The 20,877-nt window shown below is 36.2% G+C and overlaps 2 protein-coding genes across 3 annotated transcripts; one reads left to right on the forward strand and one right to left on the reverse strand.

Annotated features, from left to right (window-relative positions):
• The first annotated feature begins 685 nt into the window (after nucleotides 1–685).
• Nucleotides 686–17,217, forward strand: LOC100266353 (protein GRIP). Of its 2 annotated transcripts, none has more exons than XM_002263370.5 (22): nucleotides 686–986; nucleotides 1,807–2,306; nucleotides 2,701–2,816; nucleotides 3,849–4,018; nucleotides 5,287–5,380; nucleotides 5,672–5,758; nucleotides 5,893–5,973; nucleotides 6,346–6,471; nucleotides 7,747–7,855; nucleotides 7,945–8,024; nucleotides 11,786–11,914; nucleotides 12,021–12,121; nucleotides 13,400–13,533; nucleotides 13,651–13,748; nucleotides 13,843–13,962; nucleotides 14,070–14,097; nucleotides 14,226–14,284; nucleotides 15,330–15,401; nucleotides 15,472–15,519; nucleotides 15,859–15,964; nucleotides 16,114–16,172; nucleotides 16,707–17,217. In XM_002263370.5, the coding sequence occupies exons 2-22, from the start codon at nucleotides 1,838–1,840 to the stop codon at nucleotides 16,815–16,817; spliced, it is 2,397 nt and encodes a 798-aa protein (XP_002263406.2). In that variant the 5' UTR covers nucleotides 686–986; nucleotides 1,807–1,837; the 3' UTR covers nucleotides 16,818–17,217. The 2 variants fall into 2 exon arrangements, with proteins under 2 accessions (XP_002263406.2, XP_010649308.1); XM_010651006.3 differs by having other exon boundaries at nucleotides 743–986; nucleotides 1,814–2,306.
• A 1,678-nt stretch (nucleotides 17,218–18,895) lies between these two features.
• On the reverse strand, nucleotides 18,896–20,494 carry LOC100854216 (phosphoserine aminotransferase 2, chloroplastic). Its single transcript, XM_003635621.4, has one exon. It carries the CDS (start codon nucleotides 20,403–20,405, stop codon nucleotides 19,122–19,124), a length of 1,284 nt encoding a protein of 427 aa, XP_003635669.1. The 5' UTR covers nucleotides 20,406–20,494; the 3' UTR covers nucleotides 18,896–19,121.
• Nucleotides 20,495–20,877: the final 383 nt, after the last annotated feature.

The following is a 20,877-nucleotide window of genomic DNA, read 5'->3' on the forward strand; positions in this document are numbered from 1 at the left end:
ATATATCCAATATGAAGATATACCCAATATCGGTGATATATCCAATATGAAGATATACCCAATATCGGTGGATGAGAAGATATATCCAAAAGTCGATATTTCTGCATATTTTCCATATTTAATCGATTTTTGATTTTTTTTGTATTTCAACTTATATTTCACCTATATTTTGGGATATTTACCAATATTTCATTGTTTTTTATTTTTATTTTTTTATTATAACATAAATTTATTCTAATTATTTTATTTTTATATTTGATTTAATTTATTAAAAAAATATAAAAACATAATTCTCTTAGGTCCTTTTTATATAATTTATATATTTATTAAAAAATTATATATATATATATATATATATATATATATTATTTATTTGATATTATAAAATATATTTAAATTAAAATATTTTATAATTTTAATATAAAATATATTTTAAAATTAGACATATTATCATAATATTATTATAAAATAATATATGATTCAACTTAATAATAAATATACACTTATAAAATTTATATTTTTTTATTTATAGGAAGAATATTATTATTAAATATGATAAATTATATATATAATTTTTTTTTAAAAAATAAATCTAAAATGTATATTTTTACTTTTTATATAATTTTAAAATTTTATTATTATTTTTATTTATTTTTAAGTTACCAAAAAATCGAATTCACGATGTATTCGTATTTTCATACAATTTTGTTCACATATCGAAACGACGTCGTGTTGGTGTTGGTTGATGAATATACTCTCTGGGGAGCATGGAAGGCCTGAGGAATTGAGACCAGAGCTGGCATCTCCAAAGCCTGCCATCTCAGGTCTAGAGTTTCAGTTTCTTCCCATACGAATTCATTGTATTGTATTAGAAATTAGGGTTTTTCTTGGATCCATTAGATTTAGTGGGAGTTATTCATCTTCAGGTGCCGTATATAATCTCCAATTTGAGAGAGGCATCCACTTTGTTGATCCGTTAATAAAAGGTCAGTCATTGCCAAACCCCAATTCTCTCTGTTCAGATTCGGTTTCTTCGAAAATGTACTCCTTCTTTTCGTCTCCCTCTGCTATTTCCAAGAATTTTCAACATTGCGGCTGAATGAATTGTGATCTGATTGATTTTAATCACGTACACGGAGATCTATGGGGTTTCTTGTTTGTCCGGATTTGAATTCCAGTTTCACATGGAACATTTGCATGAAAAATTGGGGAATCGAATATTTATAGAACTTACCGACTAAAATTATTGCTGAAGAATGAATTCTTCTGTGAGTGATACGCGATTTTGACTCGTCAATCAAGCCTTGGATTCATTGGGAAACTATAGTTGGCAGCACATTAATAATTAGGCTTTTGGAGGGTTACAATTGAATGATGACATTTTTGAAGTAAAATGATAAAACTAACGAAACCTTATGTGCTGTTTATTTGCTTAAAACGTGGGAAAATTATTGTAGACATATGCCAAATTCTCCCTTTTTTTTTTCCCTTGTGATCTCTCATCAGGAAAAAACAGCCCTACTATAGGGCAAGTTGGAAGTTCAATGCTTCTTGAAATTTTAGCTCACTTCTAACTTGCAAAGACCAGGTTATGAAGCTCCTTATTTTTCTTTCATTGTCAGTTTTTTTTTTTTTTTCTATTATTTTTATTTTCATATTGTTGGTCTGTTTCGGTTGCTTTATTTCATGACCACCTACAAATGTATCATCTTTGGCAACATGTGTTTTCGTACCATTATGTCTGAGTTTGCCCATCTTCAATGTTTGATTATGTCAACAAATATCTTCTTCTCATGTGATGATCAGTTTTCAGGTGGTGATTCCAAATAGCACAATAATGTCTATGGACGAAGGCAATGTTAGTGAAACGCCAGAAAGTCAAACAGCTGATGCTTTGAAACCCGAGATACAGCTTGTTGATACAAGGCTTGAGAACGATGCCAACCATGCCAAGGAGAATGGGTTGTTTGACGGCAAGCCACATGTTGATGCTACTCATGACCAGCTTGTACTAATGGTTATGGAACTCAATCTTCAGAATGAATACTTAAAGTCTCAGTTTGAGGGCTTGCAGGCTTTTCATTCAGAATCTGATGGGTCTCACCAGCAAACAAGAGAAACAGTGCAGGAAGGTGCAGCATCTGTAGATGTGAAAGGGCTCCATGAAAAGATAGAATCTTTGAGTAGTGAACTTTTTGAAGAAAAACAAACTCGAGTTGCTGCAGAGGAGGCTCTTAAGCATCTTCGAGCAGCTCACTCAGCAGCAGATGCAAAAGCTCAAGAGCTTTCCACCAAGCTTGCCGAAGGTCAGATATTATCAACTTCCTTTTCTATCTTTTGTTATTTTGTTCAATGACCTATTTAATAGTGATTTCATGTGGACATGATGGAGTTCATGTTAAATTAATATCCTGGATCATGCTTAGAATTATGAATCCTTTCTGAAATATTCAGAATTAATGAAACTTATTTACACATCTATATAACCAAATTCTGCTTCTGACAGGTGGCCACCTCTAGTAGCCAACTAGAGGTTGAAAACTAGTTTCTGTAGAGGACATCTTCCCACAAAAAAAAAAAAAAAAAAAAAAAAAAAGACCACTAGAATTACATGTTCACTGTAGTGTTGTAGTGTTAGATGAAATGAACCTTTTTTAACGTTTTTCTTAGTCTGAATTTGTTGCATGGTTATTCACGTAGCTCAACAGAAGATGGAACAAGAAATAAAAGAGCGTGATGAGAAGTACTCTGAACTTGACTCCAAGTTTAGCAGGCTTCACAAACGAGCAAAACAACGAATCCAAGATGTTCAAAAGGTATGTTCTATCACTAGATTGCTTCCATCTTAGATTGCTTCTTTCGGGTAATGCTTCATGCCATCACATTTGTTATCCTGGTTGAAATTTAGTCTGTTATGTGCCCTCTCTTCTTGTTTATGTTCTGAAGCATGTTAGCTTTGAGAGGCATGTTTACTGCATTATGCTCCCAATATGAAAATGCTGTTTGTCATGCACTTCATCATGGAACACATGGATCCTCTTTTTTCCTGTACACTTTTCCATGAATTATCACATTTATCCCACCTAAAATTAGGTTAAACCTGTAATTTTTTAATTTGAAGTTGAAGTAGTTCCATCAAGATGTTTATCTTTGAAATTTGACCCAGATGTATCCATTTGGAAACTATGGTTATTAAAATATCAAATTGAGATTAAGCCCTTACTATTTCCACACAAAGGTCAAAAAGGAGAATGAAACAAAGAGATTTTCTGATTGAGTCAAACCGATGAAAAAAAAAGGGGGAAGAACCATGCCCACATGTAAAAAGAGAAACAAAGAATCCAAACCACCATATAATCTAATGTGAAAAGAAATCCAAAATTTATCTCAAATGTACCTAAGTTTTGGTTTAGTTGACTTTCTTTCTCCATGTTTGAATCAACTTTGGTGCTTGCGTAGTTCTACTTTTATGGCCACAATAGTGTGACAAAACACAATTTAGTGTTTACAACCTGAGTTATTCTTTCATATTCTTCCTATTAAACTCAAGAAGAGACAAAAACAGGCATATTTATATGTAGATAAATTTCGTAGGATAGAATGTTATTTTGTTCAAAATCTCAACATAAGGTAGAATAGCTATAAGGTCTTGAAGTGTTCTATAGGCTCGTGCCTTTTTATGCTGTAGTTTTTATAAGATAATGTTTGTAATTCTCTCATATTAACTTGTAATCACATTTTTTTTTCTTCTTGTTGAACTTACATTTTTTTCAAATAAAAAGGAAAAATGAAACTCCAATGTGCACAAAAAATGAATTCATTCGTTGTTTGGAGATTGCCATTTTCAGGAAAAAGACGATCTTGAAGCCCGTCTTCGTGACATGAATGAAACAACTGAACGAGCATCATCCCAACAGTCTTCTTTGCAGCAGGAGCTCGAGCGCACACGACAACAAGCAAATGATGCATTGAGAGCCATAGATGCAGAGAGGCAACAATTACGAAGTGAAAACAATAAGTATAATCTCATTGTTCCTAAACTGAGAACTATATCCATTATTCCCTTGCATAATTAATATTTATAGATACTTTTACATACTAATTTTCACTTTTTGTTCATAAAGACCAAAAGCATGATATTGTAGAGTTGAACTCTGCTTGTTTTTGTATGTGTTTATGTGTATGAGTTCAGGGGGTGAGGGAGGTATGTGTGTGTGCTTCTCTCAATTGTTTATTGATTTAGTCCATCAATGGAGCTCCAAAAGGTTTTCTCGATGAGGAACCTCTAGGACCTATGATAACTGAACTCTTCAACTTCACCCACATGCCTATGTTGATAGGGGATATAATTTGGGTACGGATGTGAGATCCTTGTTAGATACTCCTAATTTGCCTTAGATATTATTGTTTGATTTTATTTGAGTTCCCTTTTTAATTTTTTTTTTTTTTAACTTCCTTAGCATATAGAAAGAGATTTATATAAAAATATCCAGACATGATAAAAAAAAAAAAGACAAGGATAAAAGCGAAAAGAGAAGAAATTTCTATGAAGAATATCTTTACTTTTGATTGATTTTCAATAAATTTTCTTTTTTCTTTCTTTTATTATGGCCTTGTTCAAGTGTGTGTCCCCATCATAGGCATCCTTTTTACCTAAGTCCTCATATCCTAAATTTGGAGGTGTGAAGGATCAAACACCTAGATACATGTTGGCAATGATACTTGCACCCGAATCCATGCAACATATATTAGGATTTAAGTCCAGGTCATCTTGATGTACATTTTTAGCCATTACTAACAATTTAAATTTTTAAGTTAATTTGGTAGCTTAATATAGTGTTTTTTTTTTTTTTTTTGACAGGCAGTTTAACATGGTAGGTTTACAGAAGATCATAAGTTTAAACCTCCCAACTGTTTGTTTCCCTCAGTTAATTAAACCCACAAACAAACCAAAAGAGGAGTGGACGCTAGGGCTTTAGTTTAAGTTAGCTTGAAATACATTGTTGGTCAATTACCTAACACCTTAAGCTTCTGTTTTTATTTGGTAGCTTAACAGGAACCTTCTTCCTCATCTGCAACAGTAACCAATAGATATTTCATTTTTATTTTTGTTCAAATATCTTCCAGCAGAATAATCTATGTTCTTCCTTGATAAGCAAATAGTAGCATTGTGAAGGTGATTAAACTGATTTCTTGGAAAATACACATTAATTATGCTTTCCTTGAAGATCATGTTTGTTACTTGTTTCACATTTTGAAGTTTCTAACAATGTCATTGACTTCCAGACTTCGAGACAAAATTGATGAATTGCGCCGTTCATTTGAACCCAAAGAGAATGCCATTGAGACCTTGCAACAGTCACTTATGGAGAAAGATCAGGTATTGAAACTCCTAAACCAGTTTTAAATAATCGTGTTCTCCGGAGGTTCAATTGCTCTACCATACTGCAAAACTGAAAATTCAGCTTCTCAGTGCATCTTGTTATTTAATGCAACTAGAAAAACTTGCATACAAATAAACATGTGAATGAATGTGTGCAGAAACCTTAACATAGGTGTGCTCACACATACACTCAGTACATATATTCGTTTCTTAGTATTCCAAATGAAGAGAACTGAAGATCCCTTCCTAGATTTTCCATATCTGTTTGTCAAATTGATTATTTTTCAGATGTTGGAAGACATGAAAGGGTTATTACAAGCTGCAGAAGAAAAAAGGCAAGCTTCAATAGCTGAGCTTTCTGCTAAACACCAGAAGGTAAATTTGCATGCAGATGCCTAAAATATGGTTCTTTTGTTAACCATTAAGATTGTCCATGTTTCTTTCTCTCTGGTTACTTTTGGTGCTACCAATTGTATCTTAGCTTCCCTTCTCTATCTTATTTTCCATAGACAGTAGAGAGTTTGGAAGCTCAACTTGCTGATGCAGTATCTGAAAGAACCAAAGCAACTGAAACGATTTCTTCTCTACAGGTGAGTAAATGTTATAAGGTTTTGTTATGCTTGCTGCTTTTCAGGAATAGAAAAGAAGCAGCAGTATAAGGAATTATAATTCTGTGTTCATGATCTTCTTGCTCAAATCATCAAAATGCGACACAATGATTAATTAATATGTCATATGGCTTTTCAGCACGGAAAGAGTGAATTATTATTAGTTATGTCAGGCACGCTGATATTCAATAGGGTATAATGAAACAGTAGTGATGGACTTCTAGCCGTTGTCTTCATATTTTTTCTTCTTTTGGCTTGTCCATCTCATAGGTTTATAGCTAACTGTTGCTGGATGCTCCAGAAATTGTTTAGTTGATGATGGAACTCAACATTTCACTGAATATGTTATTTCAGGTGCTAATTGCTGAGAAAGAGTCAAAGATTGCAGAGATGGATGCAGCTTCAAGCGGTGAAGCAGCACGACTTAGAGCTGCCATGGAAACCGTAAAAGGGGAGCTTGTTCACCTGAAGCATGAGCATGTATGAGTCAAACTTTTTAGTAAGAGTAAATGTCACTTTCTCATTTACATTAAGGGGCCTTATGTGAATTTTCTTTTCTAAATATTTCACAAATGATTTTGGTCATGAGCTTGTGGATGGGTGATTAATCATTGAGTATGGTCATAACTTTGATAAATTTGATTGGCAGAATGATGAAGTTCCATCCATTTAGAAGAAGGTTATCTTGTGTTGGCTATAATCAATTTCACCATCTCCCTTCCAAAATTAGCTTAATTTGTTGTTTTCAGACCTTAGCCAGTTATATAACTTAGATATGATATTTCCTTGAGAATCTGCTCCCCATAAGTTTAAAAATATGGACTGTAGTTGCTGTCTAGCACATTGATTGCATTCAATTCTTCTGCCAAAATGAAATTGAAATCAAAGTCAATACTTCCCTTTTAAAACAGGTTTCTTTTAAAAAATAAATGCCAGTTATAGCTTTCCAATGTGCTGGCCATTTACCAAAAAGGATTCTGCCTAAGCTATTAGGTTAAAAAATTTCCATATGGATAGTTTTCTGTACTGTCCAGACTATAATCCCTTCACTCCAGTGTAGACAATCTTCCTAGTTCTAACATTGATTATTCAGACTATCTTAATATTGATCAGGAATTAGATAGTAATTCCTTTTCCTCACCGTGCTCGATGTGTACACTTTGACATAGTTTTGATATTGCCTTTTGACCTGTGTCCATAACTATTTTGTCAAGATAATAATTGAACTTTGGAGCTCCAAATTTTGACAGTTTTTCATTCTAGAAACTAGACTGATGTCAGAAGCATGCTCTTTAAATAAACAGGATTCTTCCCTTCTCTTTGATGGCTAAACTTGACCTAAACATGTGGCCTTTACATTTAAAGGTGGAGTTGTTTAGACTCAAGCTAAACCATATTGCAGTCACTCTCCAAAAGGTTCCCCCATTTAATCTAGCAGCCACCCATCTGCTTCCTCCCTGAAGAGGAAATGCCTTACCAACCTGCTGGGAGGAGCTGAGCATCCTAATATCTATGATGTTTTTTCTGTTTATTTTTCATTCAAATTTGTGTGTTTAAGTTTGGTAATTTAAATTTTTATAATGTTTTATATTTGATGCCAAATACAATACTTTGTATTTGATGTCAAACCATATTGTTGACCATTAATTTCCAAATGACATTAGCACCAACCATGTAAATCTTATTGAAGTTTCCTCAGCCATTGGATACTTTGTTAGCCTGCATGCATAACATTTTTTAGTGTGATGCATTTAGGAGAAAGAAAAAGAGAGTTGGGAAGCTGCCTCCCAGGCACTGAAAACAAAACTGGAGTTTGCTGAAAGTAACTGCATACGAGCTGAAATTGAAGCAGCAAAGATCAGAAGTATTTTCTGTTTTTGTTTACCTCACTGTGATTTTCATTTGATTAGTTATATTTGAGAAAATATAGTTTTCATGCTTTCTTACTGGCAGGTCAGCTGGAATTAGAATTGTCTGTTCAAACCCAGCTGCTAAGTACAAGAGATGCTGAATTAATGGCTTCCAAGGAGGAGGTATTCAGTTTTTTTTCACATCTAATCTTTGATCCATGCCAAGAAAGGAGGCGTGAGAATCTAACTTACTAATTGTTGACTGTGATAAGGCAAAAATAATCATTCTTATTCCTTGAGAAAGCAACTAGGTTTCCATTTATTCTCTGGGTTGAGATTAAGCTTATATCTTGGTGGATTAATTTTTACTTCTGTATCTCAGAATGATATGATTAGATAGTTATTGAAAATGAAATGGTTTGAAGAGGGTGCCCTCACTTGGGGCATGAACTCTCCCTCTTGTTAATTAGATTTGCCTCATTAGATCAGAATGTTTCCTTGAGACTTAAGGGCATGTACCATTTGAGAGTTGCTGGAAATGTGTTGCCCCCCTGTGACCTACTTCTATTGAAACCACTGAAGTAAGAAGATAGCAATTGCCTATTAACATTATGTTTGAAGATGGATCTGCAAGGTCCACAGAACTAGAGAGCTGCCATTTCCTTGCAAATGTCACTTCTACCACCTGTTTCTGGATGCTACAGTTCAATCTTTTAGGTAGCATAGCTTTACAATATTGAAAATTGAATTAAACTGTTGAAGTGTTCTTCTTTGAACAGGGTAAAAAAGCTTTCAAGTTTCATTATCAGGGTTTCTATTTGAAGGAAATATAGCTGAATGCTTTTATCTGCAAATGGCTGTGCTCTTTCTTTCTGTCTCTACAAACAAATGAGTGTTACAATATAGTTGATCAGACTTTGCAGTTATTTCTTCTGCAGTACCTCAATGTGACATGAGCACGAAATGGTTCAGGAATTAGTTTTCTTTTTCTAAGGGCTAAAATCATTTATTTTGGACTCAAGTGGGGATGTTTGAGATTCCAAGTTCTCATCCAAAAGTGAGGGGAAAAAGGGTTATCTACATATTTTGTGTTGGCCAATGAAGAATTATCTAAATTAGTTTCATTCAATAGACTTTTGAATGAGGATGGTCTTGGCTCTGTGCTTTAATTTGATGGACATACTGATTGTTTGCTTTAATTGATGGTTTTGCCTAGTGGTATCTAATGAGAGTCCAAGTGTTCCACTCTTAGGGAAGGTGAAGGGCCTAGAGTATCAGTAAGTTAAGGTTGAAGGGCTTGGCTTTGCTTGTGGAAGGGGTTGAGACCTATTGCATTGTTAAGGATGGGGAACCCTTTAGAAAGGTTTGGGTGGAAGGGGGTAAACGTTACTTGGAGTTGCGTAGTAATAGAGCAAGACGGTTTTTGTTTTGCACTATTTGGTCAGTGGAAGAGAAGAGGTTCTCCTTAGTGTTTCCTGAAGCAAGGGGATTTTTAGGGGGTGGAAGATTTTGTCTGACAAGTTGAGAAACCTTGGTGTCTCCCTGGCCCTATGGAAGGTGGAGGAGTCCTTTGCTTCTTATAGGAAGATGTTGGTCCATAGTGAGGGTGGCGAAAGGAAAGAGAATTTGATAGCAGATGCGGTGTCCTTTGGTTCAACTGAGCAATGGAATGTTGTGTGGATTGAAATCAAGAAAGAGTTGTTTGACAAAAATGAGGAAGATCTGAAAAGGATCCTTGTGAGAAGATTGAAGGGAGGGTGGGGAGAGGGGGGGAGCTTTCTGATCAGACCCCGAACCTCCTTGCTTTGAGAAATTGGGCTCAGATTAGATGGTAGTTGAAAGGGAAGCTCCACTTGACTTTGTTAGGAGGGTCCCTCATCCTTTTTGAATTTGAAGTTGTTGGTGAAGCTGAGAGGGTGCTTCACTCGAGTGTAAAATGTTTCAATGGAAAAAGTTTTTTTTTTTAGTGGTGGAACCCTTATGTTAGGTGCCTTAAGGAGGAAAAGGGCGATCATGAAGTTTAGGTAAGGATTTTGAGACTCCCCTTGCATCTTTGGGGAAAAGGTTTGTTTAAAAGAATAAGGGAAGCTAGTGGAAGATTTGTGGCCATCAATGAGGACATGACGGAGCATAGGAACTTGCAGTAGGCTAGAGTTATGGTTGGGATTAGTAGGTGGAAAGTTCCAAGTTCTTTGTGGGAACCTCTTGCTTTGCGGTTCAACTGTGGTGGGAGATCCCACCCTGGTAGAGTAAGGTGCCTTCTCTAGGTTATAATGAAAGGGTGGATGGAGAAGGAGTGGTTAGATTATGCACCAGAGAGAGAGTGGAAGGAGGGTGCTCTGAAAAGGTGGTAGCCCAGGTGTCAAAGGAAAACCCATTGTGCTCTGTAAAGTGGGGGGAGGTACTATTGCTAAAAGAATGGGGATTGATAGGTCTTCAACGTCACATCCCTATACCTATAGTGTAGCTTGTGGGCCTCGTGGGGCGGTCGTTGAGGTTGTTAGCCTTTCTAATGGGCCTAAAGTTTATTTAGGCCCCTTGGAGAAAAGGGGGACTAGAAGGCCCGCCCTATTATGCTAGTAAGGCCCCTGGTTTCTTCTTAGGCTAGCCCAAAGCCCCTTTAAGTTTAACTAAAGGGAGTCAAGTTGGGCTTCCTAAGTTTAGGTCGTCAAATATCCAACCTTTATATTTTGGAACCCTAGTTATAATTTCCCAAGAAAGGCATTAGAGGAACCTTAATGTTGGTGATCTTGCTTCCTCTTTGGAGTTCTTCACCAATCCTCTCTTAAAGGCGGTGGTTTAGGGTCTGGTGGGGTAGGTTTTGGGGGTGAATGAAACCTTATTGGCTGAAGTGGTTGGCTTTGAAAGTAGGCGCCCCCCTTTGGCTTCTTTTTCTCCAGTTGGGCCTCTCGCTCTTGATGTTGGGTTGACAGGTTTGGAAAGGGCGGCGCCTCCCTTTGGGGACTTTTTCTTTCGGATCTTCGACTGCTTCAAATGATGCTCCAAGATGGAAGGTTGTTAGATCTAAAGGGGAATGAAGAGAAGGGTCCTTCAAGTAAAGAGTTAGTGGGTAGGGTTGAGGAGTCGAAGGTCAACTAAGCGTTGGAGGCTTGTTGCATGTCGAAGGGGGAGGAGCTTAGCTCTGTGAGTCTTCCTAGTTAGTTTGCCGATTTTAGTAGTTTTTTTGGGGTTGCCAGTGGTGGGGTTTGAAAAGGAAATTACTTCTATTTTGAGGAAAATGGAGTCAAGAAAAGGATGTGGGGTTAAGGTTTCAAGGGCAAGTAGGAATTTTTTCGTCTACTTATCTAGAGAGGGAAATCCAAAAGCTTGAATGGTTGGTGAAATACAATTGCTCTCCTCACTCAATAAGGGGAAAGGGGGGAGCAATGGGGTTTTAGTCCTCTCACTTTGAGGTTGTTGTCTTCATTCCCAGCTTGGTTGATGGTTTTTGGTTAGAGAAGGGCTCTCGGGCAGCTTCTTGTCCATCCTAGAATTTACAAATTTTCTAGGGTGTTGGGGTTGGATGCTGTTTGGGTGGTTTGTTTTAGCTCTGCCCTTTTTTTCTCTTGCTTCCTTTTAGGCCTTTTTTATATACTACGTATGTACTTGGTTGTGCCTATTGCTAGCACTTTTTAATAAATTCTCCTATTTACCTATCAAAAAAAAAAAAAAAAAGTAAATGGGTTCTCTTATAGTAAAATAATTGATGATGTTGATTCATGGTTGTCAATGAAGCCAGTAGACAGTTCTAACTAACAGTTTATGATATTCTGCAACCCCTAACCCCCTTTGAATTGGGATCATCACACAGTCAAACTACTCTGCACTGATGACTAGATTTTGCTAACAAATACTAGTTCTCTTATGAAACATTTTATTAGAGTAAATATTTTCTGAATTATAATCCGTCCTAATATGTTGCCCTCTCACTCTATATCTTGCAGATTAAGCGTCTAGAAAGTGAGTTTTCTTCATACAAGGTCCGTGCTCATGCACTTCTCCAAAAGAAGGAAGCAGAGCTTGCTGCAGCAAAGGACTCTGAACAACTCAAAGCTCAAGAAGAAGCTCTAAAAGTATGTGTTTATGGTTGCCTGTATCTTATAATATGAAGAAACGCTTGAACTGAGGCAAAAATTAATCAAATTACTTGGCTACTTATCATGTTTCTTGTAATTTTAGGAGGCTGAAAAAGAAATACTGTTGGCAACAGAAGAAAGGGACAGGATTCTTCGAGATCTTCAGGATGCTTTGGCTAATCATGATAAAGAACTTGCAACAAGGTAACATGATGCTGAAGCCCATTAAGGGCTTTTTCATTTTTTTTATTTGAATTACTCTGTAGTTATTCCCATATTTTTCTCGGATATTTTCTGTTATTTCACTATCACCATTGAATTGATTCCTTGAATAAGCAAAGTAAAGATGGCACCTTTTCCTGAAAAATAACTTGTATGCATTCTATTTAAATGTGTCTGTGATAACCAAAAACTGGACATAGATACTAGCAGCTAGTTTTCAATAGCTGTGCTGCCCTTAAGTACAAGTCATCAAAGGGAGCCAAACAATGAACCAAATCAAATGTCAGAGGGATAAACCAAACAGCTCAAAAGGGCTGCCCAAGCCTATCGAATGGTGAGAAACAACCTATAAGAGGTTTTGTAGGCCAATCAATTGAAAATTCCGTTCTGCAAGCCAAACTTGTGGCTGAACTAAGGCCAACCTTAAGCCAAGCAAGCCACACCTGTTTATACCTACCATGGGCCAAAGGAAAAGGCCAAGATGGGTATCTAAACAAAATGAATTTGAGTATCTCTGGCCTAGATGGTTTTTTGAACATGACTAAATGGGCAGCTGTTCTGCCATGTTTGACCTATTGGGATGATTACCTGTGTGTTCACTTTCAATGTTACCTTTCCCAGTCTTTTCACACTTTATTGCATCCTACCAATGGTGTTGTTTATTGTTTGCCCAAGGCTCTGCTTCATGAAGCCCAGCTAATCTTATTTTTATTTTATAAACAGCAGCATTTTCTAGCTTAAATAAATATCCATGCTGAAAGAAAATTATTTTGGTAAATAACAAGTTCATGTGAGTAGTGCACAAAATTATTGTTGAAACTAAAGAGTTAATGACAAATGGAGGACATTGTGAACAATGCGTGATTGTGCATTTGGCTCTTGTATACTACCAATATGGCACAAGCCTTGCAACAAAATTATAGGCAATGGACTGATTTTTTTAAGATAGTCTGATCTATCCTTATCGAGTGCTTCATTTCCTTTTCCTTGATATTTATTTTGATAAAATTCACTTTTCTATTTAAATCTTCTTCTGTACTGAACATTGAATACTTGACCTCATCATGAACTGTCAATTCCACTGAAGCTTTGCTAATTTCATGTTGTACGAATCTAGGTGTCTAGTATTTGTTGTATTGCAGCCTCCCATCGCTAAGTAGAATGATGTTCTTTGGATCCACAACCGTGGAAAATGAATTGAACTTTGTGCAGTGTAAATCTATTAGCTTAAGACTTTTTTCAATTCCACATTCATTTCAGAGATGCGGCTCTTAGTAGTGCCAAGCAGCAGATTAAGAGCATAGAAAAGAAGCTTGATTCTGCTAACGCCAGATATCAATCAGAGAAAGAAGCATGGGAGATAAACCTTCAGAATTTGGAAGAAACTTGGCGATGTAATTAATCCATACTAAGCTGAATGATGTTTCTTTTTATTTTTCCTTTTGTTTTCCTGAATGACCCGCATGATTCATTGAGCTTAAAAATAAGATTGTACCTGGAATGATCTACAGTGAGGTGCGAAGCATTGGCTGCTCAAAACGAAGTGTCTTCCGGACAAGAACTACAGAAAGAGTTAGAAGAGCTTAATCTACAGTATAAAAGATTGAAGGTACCTTGCCTCTTTATTGTATGTTGTAGTATGGAATCTGGATAATGAGTATCAGATATCTTGTTCTAGTATTGATTAGATTCATACCTTGTAGGCAGAGCATGAATCATTCCGTGATCTGGCTGAAAGAATGATTGAAGGGAAAGACAACGAGATATCTAAACTTTTAGATGAGAATAAGACTCTTCAACAATCTCTAGAATCAAGACCAGCTGTATGTTTCCCTCTTTTATATTTGTAAACCTTGCTAGTTTAACTTTTTCGTGGACCAATTTTCCATATTTATGATCCTTGGACTGACATTGGGGTAAATGATCCCAGGCTTACCACAATGACAATTACAACACAGGTATTAAGACAATTCTGGTCACACTTGCTTATTGCTTTTCTAAATTAGACAAATTTGAAGCTTTTTGTATTGTTGCAAATTAATTCATTGCTTTTATAATGTTCTGAATTTTCAATTGGTATTGACAGCCTTCCACAAACAGGAAGCACTGAACTCAAGCACCTCTGCAGCAGAACAGCAGATTCTGGTGAATATCTTATTCTAAGAATTCCCTTATCAAGTAACTTTTAATTTGTTGAGTTCAATCATAGGTTTTCCCAATGCACAATACAGCAAGTTTCAGCTGCTGTGGGGTGGGGGTGTTGGGGTGGGTGTTTGTTTATGGTTGTTAAGTGAAAGGTAGGAAAGATTAAGCCATCTCTGAAAGAGGAAAATAGCCAATTGAGCCAGCTGATTTGTAGATATTACTTGTGCAACTGGAAATTCATTTTTCTTTTGCTGCAGTTTTTATGCTTATTACCCTTCCTCATTCTCTTAATGTATCCACTAATAACTTTCTTTCCAAACAAGATTTGCTAGTGTATATGTACATACATTCAGACATATTCTTGTAGATGATCCTCAGAAGCCATAAATGAAGTAGTTACTTAGAAACCTTCATGAGGGCGGACAGTTCCTTGAAAATTCAATGTAACTCCCCTAATGGTTTTCTAAATATCTTGTAAGGCAGAAAATATCTAGAAGAAACCCTGAAACATGTGGGAAATAAATTTTTTATTTTACCCTAAGGTTAAAATATTGATGATCACAATAAACATCACCATGACAATAAAGATAACAAAAAGTGGGAATGAACTTATACAAAAAATCCAGGGAAAATGATTGGTATAACAGTTGGATATTGGCAATAGACTCATTGGTTAAACAAGATGTGTTGGTCATCTTGGTGACTTGTATATACTTTAATTTACTTTCTATTTAGCTCTTTTCCACTAGCCATTCTCTTTCACTCAATTCCCTGTTAAAAGTTTGTATCCTGCTTTTTGTATTAAGTAAAAAATTTCAGGGACATTTCTATTTCCTTTACTCATTATTACTTGCCACTTTCTTTCATGGCACCTATGGTTCAAGTTAATAATATTATAGGCTCTGGTACCTCTAGGTTCTACATATATATCTATATTTAGTGTGGTTTGTGATCCTTAAAAATTAGGTGTACCACTTGTCATACTCAAATAGATATTTTTAGCTGAGAAGCCTCCTAAACATTTTCTTTCCCTTTTGAATTCTAGCTTTTGGCAAGGCAACAGGCTCAGAGAGAGGAAGAGCTAGCACAGTCACAAAGACACATTCTAGCACTTCAAGTAAGCCATCCCCTTTTCTTACTTTAATTAATTTTCTATTACATCGTTTCTGATACGTGTTTTATATCAGGAGGAAATTGAGGAGCTTGAACGTGAAAATCGTCTCCACAGTCAGCAGGTATTAGGAACTTGGATTTCTGAATAGTTCAGTAAGGTTTTTAAATCTTGGGATAATTTGCTGTTATATTGCGTTCTCTCACTGAACTAATTCTATCTGCCCTCCCTCCGAAATTTAGCATCCTGTATGTGAACCATGTGAGGTTAATATATTTTTTATTATAGCTTTTGTCTTTGTGTCTTTTGGTCTTGTGTTCTAGTTAAAGGTTTAACCATACCTCAATTCTTGTTATCATTTTATCTTTAATAAATAAAATAAAATAAAAAATTGTCTGAATTTGTTTATCTTGTTAGCTCACTCATTTCTCATATTAACACAATTTAAATTTCATGAATGAAGGAAGCCATGTTAAAGGAAGAATTCCGGAACATGGAAAGAACGCAGAAGAGGGAAGGTGTAGATATGACATATTTGAAAAATGTTATCTTAAAGCTTCTTGAGACAGGTACCTGTGTAAAAGGACTGAAAATCTCTAAACTAGAAGTTTAGCCAATTTCTTTTCTCTATTAGATTGATGAAGCGCTAATTTTCTAGAGTAGATGATACTGATATTTGTAAAAGAATAATTTAACCCAGATGAACTTTTTTAAACAGGAGAAGTGGAGGCTCTGCTACCTGTGATTGGAATGCTTCTTCAATTCAGTCCTGAGGAGGTGAAGCTCTCACTTTCCTCTTGTTACTCCATTACCATGGGAAATCTTGAACTAGTCTTACTACTCAGATGTCCTTTGCATGATATTGAGGATGCATTACTAGCCTGCAGAACTTGGAATATAGAGGTTTAGCAATTGCTTTGATCTACTGTGTGATATTTGAGCAATGTGAAACAGTGAGAGCCTTTCAGTTAACTTTATCTTTTGCAGAGAGAGAGCTCTATTGAACTTCTTATAGTATGTGGGTCAGATGGGTAAATACCAAATGGCTTACCTATTCACCTGTCACAGATTATTGCTCTTGTCGCCTGTCTCCTGTGCAATAACACACCAGTGCATTTGCATGCTCAACACTGTTTAAGCTAGGATGCTGTCATGCTGTTTAGCATCTGTCCAGATTTCATGTTTGGCAACCCAATTTTTCATGTCTTCAGCACTGTGGTGTTTAATTTTGAAGTCCCATTTTTTTTCTGTTTTGAGTAACTCCTTATCAAAGTTTTCTGATGAACCACTCGTTGTTTTATGCAAATGCAGATGCAAAAGTGCCATCAAGCATACCACTCCTCAACGGAAGTTCCTCCCACTCCTGCAAGTGATGCTCCAGGATCTGCCCATTCTCTCTTCTCAAGATTCTCATTTTCATAACCGCAGGAATGTTGGCAATAGAGAATTCTTCTGATCTGGTTAAAATTATTTGCATCTGCAATCCAGCTGCATTAGTGCTGACCACTCTGCCTGCAGACTGAGAAGTGAAGGTGCAGCCATGGCAAATCTTGTATTATTTTGTAACACTAAATTGCCAGTTTATTGTAAAAAATTAAGTAGGAGAGAGTGAAAAACATAAGATTTAAAGAGAGGGAGGATAAACATTTCCGGCTATTTGGGTTTTGCTTCTTGGAAGCTACACAAGCAATTTCTTTTACCCTTTTTCCCCATGCTTCGCTTTTTGATGTAAAGCAATTGCACAAGTAAAAGAGCGTGTTTTAGTGAACTACTTAGGCAAGAATTACATGTATCTTTTTTCAAAGAGTTAGATTTCTTGTCCCCTCTCTATCTTCATCCATCTTCAGAACCAATGTAGGCACTCGATGTTTGGTATTTCCATTGAATGGATTAGCTGCAATGATGCAAGTCTTCATTCATCTGGAAGGCAAACTCCATTTTACAAGTTAGAAGCTTGCTATTGAAGTTTTAGCTCTGTTTAATTTCCGAAAAAATTTGAGGGAAGGAAAATTTTAATTGGATTGTTTTGCTACAAAATACGCAATATGCTTTTGTTTAAGAGGTGCAAAATTGCGGAAGGTATGAATTCATAGAAATCATATAGTATTTATGAAGAACCACTCTAATCCCTTCATTATATTGAAAAAATTGATTCTTGGATTCCTCCCATTAATGAAAGATTCAAATTAAATTTTAATGGTTCAATAATTGAGAATAAAAGTGTGTAATTTTGTATTATTAGAGACTAATAGAATTATAAAAATGGTTGCAAGTATTCATATAGGAAATGCTTCAACAAATATTGTGGAATGTATGATTTTAAAAGATGGTGTGCTAATCATAAAAAAAAAAAAAAAAACAATGGGTTCTTAAACTTATAAATTGAAAATGATTCAAAAATAGTAATAAATTGTTATATTAAAAATAATAATATTCATAATTTTATTAACTTTTTAATAAAAGGATATTTGAAAGTTATATTAGAATCTAAATATTTACAATTGTCATTATATTTATAAGGAGGGAAGTAAATAGAGAGCGGACTATTTAACTAAGAAAGGTATTTGTAATATAGAGTTGATCATTTGAAGGTCAAATTTTCTTTAAAATGTTATAAAATTTGGTTTCAAAGATTATTGTAATTCATCTTTTAATCGAAATAGCAGATATTTTGCTTTGTGCTCTCTTTTCATCTAAAAAAGAAAAAAAAAAAAAAAAAGAGGTGCAAATATTTATGTAAAATGTTAAGGAAAAAAAACATAAGAGAAGGATGATCCATAGTATGGAATGAATTACATGGCAAATGATGATAAAACCCTTGGGCTGAACTGGAGGCTGCTGACCCTGTGGGACATCCCCACATTCAGATCTATTATGTAAGTTGGAAAAAATTCAAACCTTGGATCAATTAGTTCTTACTTCTTAGGCGCTTTCAAAAACCATTGAAATATTAGCAAAACCCACTGTTTTCAAACAATAACTGGTTTCCTGGAAACACAAGATTCTTTTGTTTTATGTAAGATGCCATGTAACGTCTCTATCACAGGGTCCAAGTGGGCAAGTTGGTATTCAAATTCAACAAGGAAGCGAAACTATGTCTCTGGATCTGGAGGATCCTATGGGAGATACTGGGTATCTAGTATCTTTTACAAGTCATCAGTCATTTTCACAATTGCCAGAGCGGGGGTTTGTGGGTTGGTGGTAGTGGGTCAGGGCGGGGGTTGGTCTGTGATGTGTAGGTTGCTGAAATAACTCATATAAGCAACTCCCAATCTCGCCGTGGATTCAACCCACCGACGACAGAGTTGTCCGGTCGAAAGAATATCTCTCAAATAAATGTTTGGAACTTGAAATCACTGAGAACTGGGACAAACTTGTTATTATCCAAAGCAGGTGTAGACAGCAGCAGAGAGATTCAAGTCATAAAAAGTGCTCTACTTTCACAAATAAAGAGGCTTCACAGCCCAATGAACCCATCCAAATTGTGAGAGCTAGAAAAATTAAAAGTGAAAAATATTGCTTTCTCAATGATATGGATACAGAAATCTATATCACTGGATTTAGGATACAACGCATAGTGAGTGAATGTGGGTAAATGAAATCCCAGACACCACACCTACCCACATGGATAAAAACAAAAGGGACAAAACAAGGACAAAAATCCCTACAAACTCTAGTAGTTTTTGAGTGCATTGATCTCAACTTTTATTTATTATCGTTTCAGGATCAAGCATGCCTTGCCTGGAAATCCTTCATGAAAGCAACCAACTTCTCAACACCGGCCAAAGGCATGGCATTGTATATGGATGCCCGCATTCCTCCCACTGATCTGTGCCCCTTCAGCTGTACCATCTTCTCTTTTGCAGCCTCCTTCACAAACTCGGCTTCCAAATCTGACTTCTCCAAGGTAAATGGAACATTCATCAGCGACCTCACTGATTTCTCAACTGGGCATCTGTAGAACCCATTGCTCTCATCTATGGCATCATACAGAATCTGGGCCTTCTTTATGTTCTTCTTCTCAACCTCCTTCAAACCTCCCTGTGCCAACAGATCTTCAAACACCAATCCACACATATAAATCCCGTAACAAGGAGGGGTGTTATAAAGTGAATTGTTCTCAACATGGATCTTGTAATCGAACATGATTGGAGTGATTTCTTGTGCATTCCCAATCAAATCTTTCCTGACAATCACAATTGTGACCCCGGATGGACCCACATTCTTCTGAGCTCCGGCATAAATCAACCCAAACTTGGACACATCCACAGGCTTTGAGCAGAAATTTGAAGACATATCCGCAATAAGAAGACGATCGTTGTTTTTGGGGGTCGGGTAGTCCTTGAATTCAACTCCGTGAATCGTTTCATTGGCGCAAATATGCAAATACTTAGCATCTGGGTTCTGCTCTAACCCATCAAAAGATGGAATCTTCGTATACTTCTCAGACTTCCCAGACCAGATCACGCTGGGCTTGCAGAACTTCTGCGCCTCCTTGAAAGCTTTGTCCCCCCATGACCCAGTAACCACATAATCCACCGGATCATCGGGTTTGCATAGATTCAACGGGATGGCGGCGAATTGGCTGGTGGCACCGCCTTGCAAGAACAAAACAGCGTACTCCTCCGGAATATTCAACAGAGCCCTCAGATCCGATTCCGCCTTTTGGATTATGGACATGAATTCTTTACCCCTGTGGCTCATTTCCATGACGCTCATGCCCGATCCGCGCCAGTTGTAGAGCTCCGACTCGGCCTTCATCAACACGTTCTCCGGCAACGTTGCCGGGCCGGCCGCAAAATTGAAGACCCGATCCAAGGATTGGGCGTTGGAGGGTGGGCGTTCGACTTGGGCTGTGGAGCAGGTGATGGAGATAGACTTATTACGACGACTAGGGCTGAGATTGAAGACATTAACGCGTGCCGGATTAGGGTTTTTGCGGAAATGTATGGTTGTTGAACGATTAGGGTTTTGGAGAAGAAGAGAATTTGGCGAGGTGGCCGTTGCCATGGTTACTGGGAGAGTGTTGAGCGAGAGAGAAGAAAGAGCGAGGAGGGGTTTTTGGCGTGAAGATGGCTGGACCCATGGGTGTACTATATATAGTGGAGCGCTATGAAGGTAAGGGCTGTTTAGGAATAATTTTTAATATATATATTTTTTTTAGAGCAAAAATCTATTTTTAGAATTCTTTTAATTTTTTATATATTTTAAAAATCATTTTTATCTGCCCTTTATTTCGGATTATTTTCCAAACTCATACTATTTTTATTTTAAATAGTCTCTAAAGAAGAAAAAAATTAAAATATATTATCAAAAAATAGTTTTTTATTTTTAAAAATAATTTCAAATATCCAAATTTTCTTGTTTAAAAATAGGCAAATTCTAGGTGTCCTAAAAATATCATTAATACAAGCTATAGTATAAAGGTTAAAAAGGTTAAAATTGAGGTCAAAAGTTCAAAGTGGCTTTCCATTTTTTTGTT

This window comes from Vitis vinifera, chromosome 4, assembly GCF_030704535.1.
Source record: "Vitis vinifera cultivar Pinot Noir 40024 chromosome 4, ASM3070453v1".
In the NCBI taxonomy this organism is placed as follows: domain Eukaryota; kingdom Viridiplantae; phylum Streptophyta; class Magnoliopsida; order Vitales; family Vitaceae; genus Vitis; species Vitis vinifera.

Coding starts and splice junctions, on each gene's coding strand:
- LOC100266353 (XM_002263370.5), top strand. CDS start 1,838: ATGTCTATGGACGAAGGCAATGTTAGTGAAACGCCAGAAAGTCAAACA. Junction 6,472..7,746: donor TTCACCTGAAGCATGAGCAT/GTATGAGTCAAA, acceptor TGATGCATTTAG/GAGAAAGAAAAAGAGAGTTG. Junction 8,025..11,785: donor TAATGGCTTCCAAGGAGGAG/GTATTCAGTTTT, acceptor TATATCTTGCAG/ATTAAGCGTCTAGAAAGTGA.
- LOC100854216 (XM_003635621.4), bottom strand. CDS start 20,405: ATGGCAACGGCCACCTCGCCAAATTCTCTTCTTCTCCAAAACCCTAAT.